Source organism: Bos indicus x Bos taurus, chromosome 1 (assembly GCF_003369695.1).
Source record: "Bos indicus x Bos taurus breed Angus x Brahman F1 hybrid chromosome 1, Bos_hybrid_MaternalHap_v2.0, whole genome shotgun sequence".
Taxonomy (NCBI): Eukaryota; Metazoa; Chordata; class Mammalia; order Artiodactyla; family Bovidae; genus Bos; species Bos indicus x Bos taurus.
Genome location: NC_040076.1, coordinates 152,544,512 through 152,557,827, shown reverse-complemented (window position 1 = coordinate 152,557,827; position 13,316 = coordinate 152,544,512). Strand labels below are relative to the sequence as shown.

The 13,316-nt window shown below is 50.5% G+C and overlaps 1 protein-coding gene across 1 annotated transcript in view; it reads right to left on the bottom strand.

Moving 5' to 3' along the window:
- Positions 1-13,316, bottom strand: part of GALNT15 (polypeptide N-acetylgalactosaminyltransferase 15) — a 46,906-nt gene that overhangs the window by 15,470 nt on the left and 18,120 nt on the right. Inside the window, exons 2-4 of the mRNA XM_027549418.1 lie at positions 9,989-10,158; positions 8,004-8,208; positions 3,752-3,919 (exon numbers count right to left, since the gene is read on the bottom strand). Of these exons, the coding sequence (XP_027405219.1) occupies positions 3,752-3,919; positions 8,004-8,208; positions 9,989-10,158 (543 nt within the window). The remainder of the gene's footprint in view (positions 1-3,751; positions 3,920-8,003; positions 8,209-9,988; positions 10,159-13,316) is intronic.

Here is a 13,316-nt window from a genome sequence, read left to right as displayed (position 1 = left end):
AGCTGGGTCTCAGGGAAGGAGCAGCCGCCCTGGGCAAAGGTGACTGGATTCTCCTTGGCTGGAACAGGAGAGGCGCCGACTTTGGCCAATGGTAGGTCAAACTGGGTGGGTCAAAGTGACTACAGTGACCTTGGGTATCAGAGAGACCCTGAGGCCTAAAAGAAGATTCCAGAGAGGACTGGTGCCTGGAGTCAAGGAGCCTTTGCCTCAGGTTGGGCAAAGGTCGTCTGAGAAGTCTGTTCTCTTGAATGGAATCCCTTGGCTTTGGCTGGAGCAGAATAAATTTCTCCCTCAGGCAGGCCCCTCTCTTAACTTTCTGTGGACCCACCTATCCAGCACTCCTCATAATGCTGAGATCTACCATCCTCCCGCACCATAACTCAGAGAGGTCCAGAAACTTCTCTTTCGATTTTTTGGGTTCACAGCCCTCAGGAGAGTGTCTGGCATGAAACAGGGGCTTAGAGGCACTGACAGGCCAGTAATGAAGTCAGATAGAGTTAGCTCCCTGTGCTTTCAGGATGCACACCTATGACGGAAGGAGGTAAAATATGGCTGGTTCTGCACCCCATCCCTTACACCTGCATCTCAGCACCATGACCCTTCCCCACTTGGGATACGAGACCTGAGGTTGTTATGGGCGGGTTCCAGACTGAATGTCTGTGTCCCTCCCAAATTAACCTGTCAAAGCCCTAACCCGCAGTGTATTGTATTTGGAGATAGGGCCTCCGAAGAAGTAATTAAGGCTAAATGAGGTCCAGCAACAGGAGAAAATAAATCTCATATTGGTTAAGCCGCCCAACCTGTGGTTTTTTGTTATAACCGCTGAGCTGACTACAACGTGGCCCCAAAACCAAGAACAAAGACAGCAGGCTCTGAGTTTTCAAGTCTAACAGCAAGCCTGCAGTCTAGGCCTAAGGTGAGGGCTCATCCTCACAGAGCCAGGATTTTCTATGCCCAAACTAGATAAGATCCTCCGGCCCGGGGAGAGAAGATAGAGCCTGTGGGGAGACCGAGACACAGAGATTCAGGTAGATCCCCGAGAAGGATCTCGTATCCACCGTGACACCTTCAGGGCAATTCCTGGAGGAGGAGGATCCCTTGCTTGTTGTTTGGAGATCAGACAGTAGAGGGTACAAAGCCCACTTCTCAGCTGGCTGTGCTGGGAGTTCAGGACCCCCCTGATGGCCCTTGGCCCTAGGAGATAGGGTCTAGGTGGTACCCAGGGAGGCAGGTGGTAGATGCAGTGCCTTAGAGGCTCCTGGACCATCAGCATGCCAGTGTGGGCCGGAAGAAGATGTGGGACTTCGGCAGAAGCCATGTGGAGGGTGCAGGCCAGTGGGACACCCGTGCCAGCCCCCCTCTGTGGCCACAGCCAGTGAAAGCGCACATGTATGGTGAATCTGACACAGGACTGCCAGAGCCTGAAGTGGAGCCCTTCCTTCCCACCAACATCCCCCATGGAAGCCAAGAGCCCAAAATCCACCCCAGAGGGATGGGAGGGTGGACACGCCTGGATGACAGATTCAGTGACGAGAGGACTAAGCTATCACTGAACCTAATTTGTCCAAAAGTTTTCTGCCATTAGGAAACAGGGATCAAGAGGAAAATTACCTAAGTTCAGTTAGTAGAAAATAAAAAAAATATTTCTTATGTATCTTGGTGGCTGAGGTCAGCTGTTAGAGTCATACGCTCTCGGGCAGACACGGGGAAGCCCTGGTTGTGACTAACACCTCACTTTTAGAGTCATACGCTCTCGGGCAGACGCGAGGAAGCCCTGGTTGTGACTAACACCTCACTTTGTGTCCATAGACTAGGCACATGGAAACAGCTTAGGTGACTGCTTGGTGCTGGGCAGGTCAGCGGCGCCAGAATCCTTGTTCCTTGGGCTCTGTCTACAATGTGACATCGACCCCACTGCGACTTGGGGCCACATCTCCCTCCTGGGAACCTAGGTGGCCTGTGGTTGTGGAGGAAGTGACCCCGGGTGACCTCTGAGACTTGCTTATAAAAGGGGGTACATACTCTGAAACATCACGGTAAATGGGAGAAGCCAGACACAAAAGGTCACCTACGTGTGAGTCCCTTGGTATTAAATATCCAGAATTGGTAAATCCATGGACAGTGGATTGGGGATTGCTAGTGGCTGAAGAAAGGGGACAATGGGAGACGCAAGTAAGGGACTTGCCTTTAGTAAAGGGAGGTGTTTTGAACTGTGAAGACGCAATGTTTGCTCAGCACTGAGAATATACTGCATGTTCACTTAGAAACGGTTCATTTTACATTATATGAATTTCGCCTCAATACGTTATTTTTTTTAATTGGGTAGGAGATTACAGCTTGCTTTGCCTGGCTCTTCTGGGACCCTTGCTGTCTGAACCCCGGGCCAGGGTGTAGGAAGCCCCAGGGACCCGCCTGCAGGGATCTCATGGAGAGAACAGGGAAGAAGCTCCCACTGGGTCCCAGAGGTGGCCACCATCAGACCCTGGGGAATCCTGCCCCGAGCTGTTGAGTCATTTCCAGCCGGTCTAGTCTGGTTCTGCTGAGGCCCCGGACACCACGGAGCAAACAGCCAACACCAGAGCTGCCTTCAGAATTCACAACCCAGAGTCCAGGCTCCTGATAAAAGCTCTTCCACACCCTTAAGTCTGGACGGTTTGTTACACAGCAGAAGCTCTCTAGAACATCGACTAGATGTTAAACATAACGTATCCTATGTTAAACATAGGATATTTGTCTGAAAGTCAAACACGGGAGAAGCAAACCACAGAGCTTCCGGTGTCTTAGCATTACCCAGCTGAATTCTTCCCTTTTACCAAGAAAGCATCTGAGGCCTGGGAAACTCCAGAGTTTCCTGGTGAGATGGAGCTGGATTGAGACCCCAAATATCATGCTTCTGCTTTCTACTTTCAGGGTCTGGAAACTTCGCCGGACTCCACTCGTGAAGCAATGTGAGGATAATAATACTCATCCCTGAGGGCCTGAGAGTCTCTGTGTGCTTCTCATGTATTAGCTCATTCAGACCTCCCAGCCCCCAGAAGGTAAGTATCATTGTGATCCCCCGCTTATTTATTATGTAACTTGCTAGGAAGCTCCAACAGAGAAGGCAGTGGCACCCCACTCCAGTACTCTTGCCTGGAGAATCCCATGGACGGAGGAGCCTGGTGGGCTGCAGTCCATGGGGTCGCTAAGAGTCGGACACAACTGAGCGACTTCACTTTCACTTTTCACTTTCATGCACTGGAGAAGGAAATGGCAACCCACTCCAGTGTTGTTGCCTGGAGAATCCCAGGGACAGAGGAGCCTAGTGGGCTGCCGTCTATGGGGTCGCACAGAATCGGACACGACTGAAGTGACTTAGCGGCAGCAGCAGCAGGCAGCTCCAATATTGACACTCCAATACTGGGCCACCTAATGCAAAGAACTGACTCACTGGAAAAGACCCTGATGCTGGGAAAGATTGAAGGCAGGAGGAGAAGGGGATGACAGAGGATGAGATGGTTGGATGGCATCACCAACTCAATTGACATGAGTCTGAGTAAGCTCTGGGACTTGGTGATGGACAGGGAGGCCTGGTGTGCTGCAGTCCCTGGGGTCGCAGAGAGTCAGGCACGACTGAGCCACTGAACTGAACTGAACCTGCTAGGAGAGGAGGAGAGCCCGGGTTGGCCCAGGCCACCCTATGCCGAGGCCGCCCGCTGCTGAGCCCGCGTGGGGGAGGCAGTGGTGAAGCCGGCTGGGGAAGGAGCCTCACCTGATGGGACTGACAGGGGAGGCGAGGGCCCTCCTCTCATGCTCCGGCAAAGGCTCCCAGTGGAAATCCAGCTTCCAGTCCAATACTCCTCGCTGCTGGTCCGCGGAGGGGTAATACTGCAAAGTCTTCCAGTCAATCACGTCTAGGACTGGAGACACCACCCTGCTCCTGGAAGGAACCGTGAGGTCAGAGAAGGGATACACACCCCCATTTGCTGGGGGGCAGAAACATCATTTAGACACCAGCCCCCAATACGGCAACCACCAGTCACGCAGCTACTGGGCTCCTAAAAACATCAGGTGTCTGAACCGAGATGTGGTGTAAGTGTGAAACATGCACTGCATTGAGAAGACTTAGTATGAAAAATGGTGTGCCCATCTCAGTAATTATCGTATTGATCGCGTGTGGGAATGATAATATTCTGGACGTATTGGGTTTACTAAAATATTCTGTTGAAATTAATATCATGTGTCTCTTTATTTTGCAGTGGACTACTAGAAATATTTAAGTTATACCTGTGGTTCCTATGCTATTTCTACTGAACAGAACTGTTCTAGAAAATACATTTTTCCATAGGGAGTTGGGGGCCCATTTCATTAAAGAATATTCCTGCGCCCTTCTTTAAAAATCTCTCTGTCCAATAAAAAATACAAACACACACACACACACACACACACCCCCTCTCTGGACAAAACTGAGAGACAGAGGAGTGGTGGCCTGGGCTCAGCTCTGCCGCTAATGCGCTGTGTGATCTTGAGGTAGCTGTTGTGCCTCTCTGGGCCTCAGCTTCCTCATTTGTAAAACGGGAGGCAGAACTACTTCCCAGAAAGGCCTTTCTTTCTCAGCTGTAATGCTCTAGGCCTATGGCTCTTGACTTCTTTGGAGGTCTTTGATTCCTTTGAGAATCACGGGAAAACAATGGATCCCTCCTCTGAAAAATAATCATATGCACATATACAAAATATTGTGTACAACTGTAGAGGGCTCACGGGCCCCTGCTCTAGGGTCTAGCTCTGGTTCCTACCTGGATCATGAAACTGGGTTGTCTTGAGAAACCAGGATTGTCAAGCCCCAGAAGTCTCCTTGATGTTAAAGCATGTGTGTGTGTGTATGCATGCACGTGTGCACGTGTGTGTTTATGAGTACATGGTGTCTCTCAGCGAAGTCCTGCAACTAGATTTACTTGTTCATTTATTGTAGCTGTTGGCGTTGTATTTCATCCCAGATTTTTTGCATGGCTTGGGACTACCTGACCTCAGAGAGGGCGCTGTGGGAAATTGGTACAGATTTCGGTACAAGCTGGAAACCCTGCCTTTAGCCGCATCACTCAGGTGTACCAGCAGCTGCCCTCCACCTAGTCATATTTCAGTCACATTTTTTTTCCTTTCATGGCCATTCATGGCAGTGAGAGGCATGAAACTGGCCTTTCATGACAGTTTCTTCTAAAAGCTGTATCTTGGAATGAGTTAGGCATGAACTCAGGGATTACCCAGTTAGACTGGTAAGAGAAGTCTTAGACTGGCTGGCAGCTACCAGTCTAAGAAAAGGAATATTTCTGGGAAAGAGATGCCAGCCATGCTGTTTACACTCCCATCAATTTCCATCCCCTTTGGAGACAGCCAGGGCTGGCATGAGCCCAGCCCATATGGAGAGGGCCAGAGTGGTCCTGGCATTCAAGGATCTGCTTTAATCTGTGGCCTCCACTGACTGGCCTTGGCTTGAAGGGTCATGGGGTTTATATTTACAGCAAGGATCTTGGAAGGTAATGGTAACTTGAGACCCCTGGCCTCCGCCACTTTGGAGCACTATGTATTGACCTAAGAAACTGAGAAGTACAGGCAAGGATTTCAGGGGGCACGCTCCCAGGTCTGCTTACTGTTGAAAGAGCCGTGCAGAGCGGATGGATTTGGCAACTGGCAGAGCATTTTGTGGAATTTCAGAATCAAGAGCCAGGGAAGCCGTGCGGCTGACTTCTGAGGAGTCCCATCAAGTTTGTGCCACCTTGGCAATTGTAACAGGACAAGAAAGAAACTGCAGTTAAGTGGCTACACTGTTTGTCCCAGAGCTTTCAGCTGTGTCCTTCTTGATAAAAGGTGTACATCCCTTTTCATCAGAGAATGATCACCCTAAAGTTCGTCAAGTTTCTCTTTTTGCTCCGTCTTGCTGGAGGCTCAGAGTCATATGTAAATCTCGTTTCTAATAACTGTATTACCCCCAGTTTCCAACACCATCTTTTCCTTTCTGAAGTCTTCTTCTATTTTAGCCAGTTACATAAGTGATTCATCATAAGCCTCTTTGAATACATTTTGGGTAAAGATGAAGATTAAAATGTCAATGAATGAAATGAAAGATGTTTCCTTGTTTTGTTTTTTATTCTCATGGGCCAGAGCAGCTGCTTGGTCAGGGCTGAATTAGGAAGAAATTGGAGTTGAGAGACTTGAAAAGGAGTGATTAAAAAAAAAAAAGTCTTATATTTAGCTTTGTGTTTGGAACCTACAGATGTATCTAGAGTTCTTGGAATTCACTAAGGGCAAAATAGCAAAGCTTCCCTGTCTGACTTGGAAGGAGCTAGGAAAGGACTCACTCCATCATCCTGTCACTTGTGAACTGAGTTTTAACTCACAGGCAGACTTGAGGTCAATCCTCTCCTAAGCCTTTCTAAGTCCTAGGTGGTCAAGCATTTGGGTTTCAATGGAGCCGTCAACAAACACCAGCTAACTGAAATACGTGAGGTCAACCAAGGCACCACTGTCCAGAGAGCCAAAAGCTAACTGCAGCTGCAAACTCATCCACCAAACTTTTACCCCAAGGAGGAAGGACCCTAGTTTATCTCACCACTCTTTGTTTTTCCCCTGGGCCTGAACGTTCCTCTTGCTCTGTGATGTAGAAAGTCATTCTGGAAGCCCATGCAAATTCTCGGCATTTGTGGGAAGTGTCTTATACTAAGAAGCAAGAAGCTCTACAGTCTCTCTTCCCAGAGTTTTGCTGCTCAGGTGCGACCCCAAGATTGATGCTGGCCCTCCCAGGACTCTGTCTGCTGAGGGGGACAGAGCAGGACAGGGGCTGAGAGCTTTCCCAGGCCACAGACCAGAGGAAGGTGGCTCGCTCTGCAGGGCTGGAGGCATCTAAATCCCCTGCTGCTCCTCAACACACGCACACACACATGCACACACATACACACACACAAATGTGGGATTCTTCAGACTGCCTTCCATCACTAAGCCCTCAAATACAGAGCAGCCTCAACCTCAGCTAAGAACTAGGTGACCTTGAGAGCTAGGTGACCTTGAGAACTAGGTGACCTTGGGAACTAGACGACCTTGAGAACTGGATGACCTTGAGAACTAGGTGACCTTGAGAGCTAGGTGACCTGGAGAACTAGATGACCTTGGGAACTAGACGACCCTGAGAACTAGGTGGCCTTGACCTTGAGAACTAGGTGACCTTGACCTTGAGAACTGGGTGACCTTGACCTTGGGAACTAGGTGACCTTGACCTTGGGAACTAGATGACCTTGATAACTAGGTGACCTTGGGAACTAGGCATCCCTCTTGGATGCTTTTGATTTGTTAATGTGGGTTCATCAATTGTTAACCATTTTACCACTCTGGTGGAAGATGTTGACAATGGGGAAGGCTGTGCACATGTGGAGGGAGAGGATATATGAGAAATCTCTGTAACTTCCTCTCAACTGGGGGCTTCCCTCATAGCTCAGTTGGTAAAGACTCTGCCTGCAGTGCAGGAGACCCAGGTTTGATTCCTGGGTTGGGAAGATCCACTGGAGCAGGAAAGGGCAACCCACTCCAGCATTCTTGCCTCTCAATTTTGCTGTGTACCAAAAATTGTTCTAATAATAGAGTCTATTTTAAAAAAATAGAATGAAGACATCCCAGACCCTGCACTTTGACCAGTGATCCAGGAGCTCTTTGTAAACTATAAAGTGATACACACATATTTTTAAAAAAGAACCAGGTGTCCCTAAGGCAGGAGCCTGGACCAGTCTTCTAGTGGGAAATAGTGTGGTCAGCCTCCTGAGCCAGGAACACCCCTAAGAGGGGGGTCTGCCCCTTTGCCCTTTGAAATCTCCCTTTCTCTCTGGTCATGACTCTTCCTCCCTGGCTTGGGCACTGGAGCTGCAGTCAGCTCAGGCAGTGGTGGCCAGGAGGTGGGGTGTGTTCTGTGAGTGGCTAAGGCCGTAGACCATCTCCCCATTTCCCGCCCCCTGCTCTACAGCCCCCGGGGGGTGAGTTACCTGTCACCAGCTATTCTGGCCAGGAGGGGCTCCAGCCAACCTGGCTGGCACTCGCAGTGGGCGTCCATGAAGACCAGCACGTCCCCGGTGGCCCTGGCAGCCCCCAGCATCCGGGCCCCGCTGGCGCCCAGCCTTCTGTTGCTCCTGAGCAACTTCACGCCCTCCAACTGGGCCATGTGCTCACTGAGAGCCATCTTGAGTTGTCCTGGAATCAATAGGGGGGTGGTCAGTGAGGTCACAGGATGCCACAGCCCCCAAGAGTGCAATGACCATCACTAGGATCATTGCCAACAGGCTGCTCTTGGGAGCAGTGGTGAGCATCGCCTACATTATGGGGTGGTTGTCGCTAAGATGAGAGATGCCTAGTTCCTTTGGGTGGATCAGGGTTCCCTCCAGTAAAAACCAGGAGACATGGCGTCCTGAAGCTAGGAGAGAAGAGAACATGCTCACATTCTCCAAAGGCAGCAGTGAGGCTGAAGCAGATGCTGCTGGTGCCCCGCTCTGCTGGGACCCCTCTTGCTAGTTTGGTTTGCAGGTGCCCAGCTGCTGGGGGTTGGCTGCCAACTGAAGTCCCCATCCTACCCTGGAGACGTGCCCCAGGGGACCAGAACCCAGGGGACCGGAACCACCTCTCCTGCAAGTAGCAGAGAGTTGGTCAGAATGCCACCCCTCGCCCCAGGTGAGTGGTGGGTGGGTTGGCAATGACCGACGGCTGCCTGAATACCAAGGCCACTCTTTGCCTCAAGGCAAGACAGCTGAGGTGCACCTGGGAACAGGCCGTGGCTGACCTTCACCCGACACCGCGTCTTAGCTCAACTCCTCCTGCCTCCTCCAGGCTTCCCCACTCCCCTAGTGTTCCCCTGAGAGCACCACCCCGCCCCCCAGTAACATACACATGAGTCCCCGTCTCAGGCTCTGCTTCTAGGGTACCTGACTAAGACACAGGGATCAAGGAAGTCAAAGACAGAGGGTCCATTGTAGGCGGCCCCCAGGAGGGTGGCACTGGCCAGAGAGGTCTTACTGCAGTGGTGGGGGAGTGAGCAGTGAAGAGAAGATGGGAGGCTAGAGATTGAGATCAAAAGTCTACACATTCTTTCAGGAATGACAATCCTACAGCGGATACAGGTTGAGAGAGGCTTTTTAGGCTTTGTCTTCAAGATCAGGTTTGATTCCTACGTCGGGAGGATCCTCTGGAGAAGGCTACCCACTCCAGGATTCTTGGGCTTCCCTGGGGGCTCAGCCGATAAAGAATCCGCCTGCAATGCGGAAGACTTGGGTTCCATCCCTGGGTTGGGAAGATCCCCTGGAGGAGGGCATGGCAATCCACTCTAGTATTCTTGCCTGGAGAATCCCATGGATGGAGGAGCCTGGTGGGCTACAGTCCATGGGGTTGCAAAGAGTTGGACATGACTGAGCAACTAAGCACAGCACAGCACATTCAAAATCAGAAAAACTGTGCAAATGGACAGATGTGAGAGCACCCAGATGAGCACTAGCAGAGATGGAAAGACCAACGTACGGTCATCCTTCAGAGTCGGGGTGCTGGCGTTGGTTCCAGGAGTCCGCCCACCCACTGCAGACACCAAAATCTGCAGATGCTTCAGTGCTCAAGTCCCTTACAAAAAAGGTGAGCACAAGGGACCTCCCTGGCGGTCCAGTGGTTAGGACCCTCCACTTCCAATACAGGGGCATGGGACTAAGATCCCACATGCCCTGCACTGCGATCAAAAGAGCCAATAACGAGAGAGCAGCACAGTCACCCTCCAGCTGCTGGTTCCTCGCCTGCAGCCAGCATCACACTCTGGGGGTGTCACAGGGGGCGGAGCCTCTGGGGCTCTTCCCGGATGAGTCTCCTGCACCCGAATCCCCGTCTGCGGGACCGCTTCGGGGACTCCCGCCTACATAGGCTCCAAACTCCAGTCTGTGCACGGAGGCCCTCAGGGTCCAGGCCCTCCCAAGAGAGCCTGCAGGAAGCCCGCGGCCACCTTGCTGGCTGAGGTCGTCCACAAGGACGATCTCCTTCAGGAAGGCCCTGGGCGCCGTGTCCAGGATGCTGTGCACGGTCCTCAGGAGGGTGGCCCAGGCCTCGTCGTGGAAGCAGAGGACGACGCTGGCGGTGGGCAGGCTGTCCGCGGGCGGCGGCTGCTGCAGGCACCTGCAGAGAGGAGAGGCAGGGCGTGAGGGGAAGGCTCTAGCCACTGGCTCTGCTCCCGACTCGAGGGCTCTCTCCCTGCGTTGTCTCAGAATTTCCACTAAAGAGAACCCATGACGCCCTCACAGACGTGCTGTCCACCGTCTCCCAGGCCTCGGACTCCGAGAACTGCTTTACAGTGTGTATCCTCGCCTCTCCCCTAGCAGTTGAGAGGTTACCACCATTTCTCAGCAGACGACTGGCCTAATCTGTGAAATGGGAATGAATGACAAGATCACCCACCTCTTAGAGCTGGTGTGAGGCCTTAACAGGGCAAGATACACAGTAAGTGTCCTATCAACATGAAAGATCAATTGTTTAAGAGCAAGGACGCTGTTTTCTTTACTTTTGTATTCCTACAATCTAGCATAGCGTCTGACACATCATACGTGTTAATTTTTACTTCACTCTGTGTGTAGCCTTTGCCCTGAAGTGGGTCTCTTGCAGGCAGCATTATCGTGGGTTCTTGTTTTGTTTTTTTTAACCGACTCTGCCACTCTATATCTTTTAGATGTGGCACATTTAGCCCACTGGCATTTAAGGTAATTATTGATAGACATGTATTTATTGTCATTTTAAACCTTGATTTCCCATTGATTTTATATTTCTTCCTTGTCCTTTTCCATTTTGCGGTTGGCTGATTCTCTTTCGTATTATGTTTATGTTCTTTGCTTCTGGTTTTTGTGCATCTATTGTATGTTTTAGATTTGTGGTCACTCTGTTTTTCAAGCACATTAATCCCTCCCTATATCTTCTTGTGTTAGACTGGTAGTCATATAGGTTCAAACACATTCTAGAAAAAAGAACTAGCGTATTTTCCTAAATACTATGAGTATTTTCTTACTCACCCCCCACATTTTATGATTTTGATGATTTTACATCTTCAGGTTCATCCTTTTGTTGTCCATTGTGGTTGTCATCACTTTCACAGAAAAAAGTCTTCTTTTTTTTTTTTTTAAATCTGTGTACTGGTTTATTTATATGATTTACCTTCCAATTGTAATTTTCTCTTTCCTATAGATTCTTACTTATTTTCTATTTAGAGAAGACCTTGCAATATTTCCTTAGGGTAGGTTTAGTATGGCTCTATTCTTTTCGTTTTTGCTTGTCTGAGACATTCTTTACTTCTCCCTCTATTCTCAATGATGATCTTGCTGGGTAGAGTATCCTAGGTTGCAGTTTTTTCCCTTTCGGGACTTTGTATATATCTTGCCCCTCCCCTGTGACCTGCAACTTTTCTGTAGAGAAATCGGCTGATGGCCTTATAGGGGTTCCCTTTCATCCTCTCTTTAACTTTTGCCATTTTAATTGTCATCTGTCTTGGTGTAGATCTGTGTCTGTTCAGATGACACGCAGGTGCTCACTTTACAAAGCCAGGGGCGGGGGTGTAAATCCATGGTTCGCACAACCGCAGGGAGAAAAAATTCTGCCCTGCTTCCCAAGTAGTGTGGCCCCTGGGGCTCAGCTGTGGTTTCATCCACCCTCTGCACATGGGCAGCCTGTGGCATCTGCTACTGAGCCCCTGAGTGGTGGCTGGGGGCACTCTCTAGGAGCCCGTGGAGGTAGGGGTCAGTGCGTGGAGACAGCAGCTGCTATAGTGGCCCTGCCCTTGGCGCGCTACTTAGCAATGGTGCGTTGCTACTGTGGAGGGCTGGGCTTCTTCCAAGAACACCCCTTGTTGAGCTGGGCCACACTCCAGGCCTTTCAGGCTCCCTCCCAGCAGCCAACTCCAGTCCCCTCCCCAGGCCAGGACTCTGAACTCCGAGTCTCAGCACCCAGCCCCGTCCGTAGCAGCAGACCTGTGTCTCAGGCTGGGTGCCCAGCCTGCTGGCTGGACCGTCTGTGCAGGCCTCTCTGCTCTGTTTGCCGCGGGCTGGTGGCTGGGCTTGCCTCTGAGCCTCTGAAGCTCCGTTTCTGAGCTCCCCGCTGGTGAAGGGACTTCCCAGGGTTCAGGAATGTTTCGTCTTTCCGGATCCCTCGCAGAGACCCAGGACCTGTCCCACTTACCCCCTTTCCCCTTTCATCCTGCCCAGTTGCATGGGAACCTTTCTTGTCCTTTCAGGAGTTTGAGGTCTTCTCTTAGGGCCTGGGAGGTGCTCTGTGAGAACTGCCCCACTTGTAGATGTGTTTTTGAGGTATTTGGAAGGAAGTGAGTTCTACATTCTTCTACTCTGCCATCTTGATTAGAGCTCTCTACATGTTAATTATTATTCTTATTAGTATTATAATTATTATTGAAGAAGGGGCAAGGTTTGAACCTTTGGGAGCAGTAACAACATGCCAGATGCTGTGTCAAGCCCTTTACGCACATCACTGCCTGGTGAGTCTGTGGGTTGGACCAGCTCATCCCACTTTACAGATGAAGAAACTGAGGCTCAGAGAGAACAAGGCTCATCAAAGCCATGTGATCAGTGATTGGCAGAGCTGGATATTATACCTTCACAGCAGTCATGCCCTTTCCCCTTTGCTGCTTTGTGACGGGACCAATGGGTGTGTGTGTGTGTGTGTGTGTGTCTGTGTGTGATGGTGTGATCTCTGCCAGGAGACTCTCAGGTTCCCACCTTCCTCTCCAGGTGAAGAGAATGCTCTGCTTTATGTTTGCTAAGCATGGGGTCTGTGAGGACTCTGAGTGAATTCACAGTGGAATGAACTCTAATAACAACCTGACCCCTAAAGCAGCATGCAGTTCATACCTGTCCACAAAGGCACTTTCTTAAAACTCACTGCTGGAGCACGCCTTTCCAGGTTGTAGCTGCTGAAACCACCAGTCTGTCCTCAGAGAGGCATTTGCAATTGAACTGGGGTTGTCTCAAGGACCTCAAACTTCTAACATCTAAAGGTGTCTGTGCTGGCCTGGGGATCAGCTCTAGCTGCTCACCAGCTGGACACCAGCCCTAGCTGCTCACCAGCTGGACACCCCTCTGCTGGATGTGTCCCAGCTGAAGCTGGAGCTCTCAATGCCATGGAAACTTGCCTGTGACTATCTGGGAAAAATGCTACATGGTGAGTGCTTTCAGATAAAGTTAAAACAGAAACCTTAGATGATGAAACAACAAGGCACATGAACGTCTCGTAAGCTAGCTGTGACAACTGTAATATTGTTTCTGTATTTATACACTATT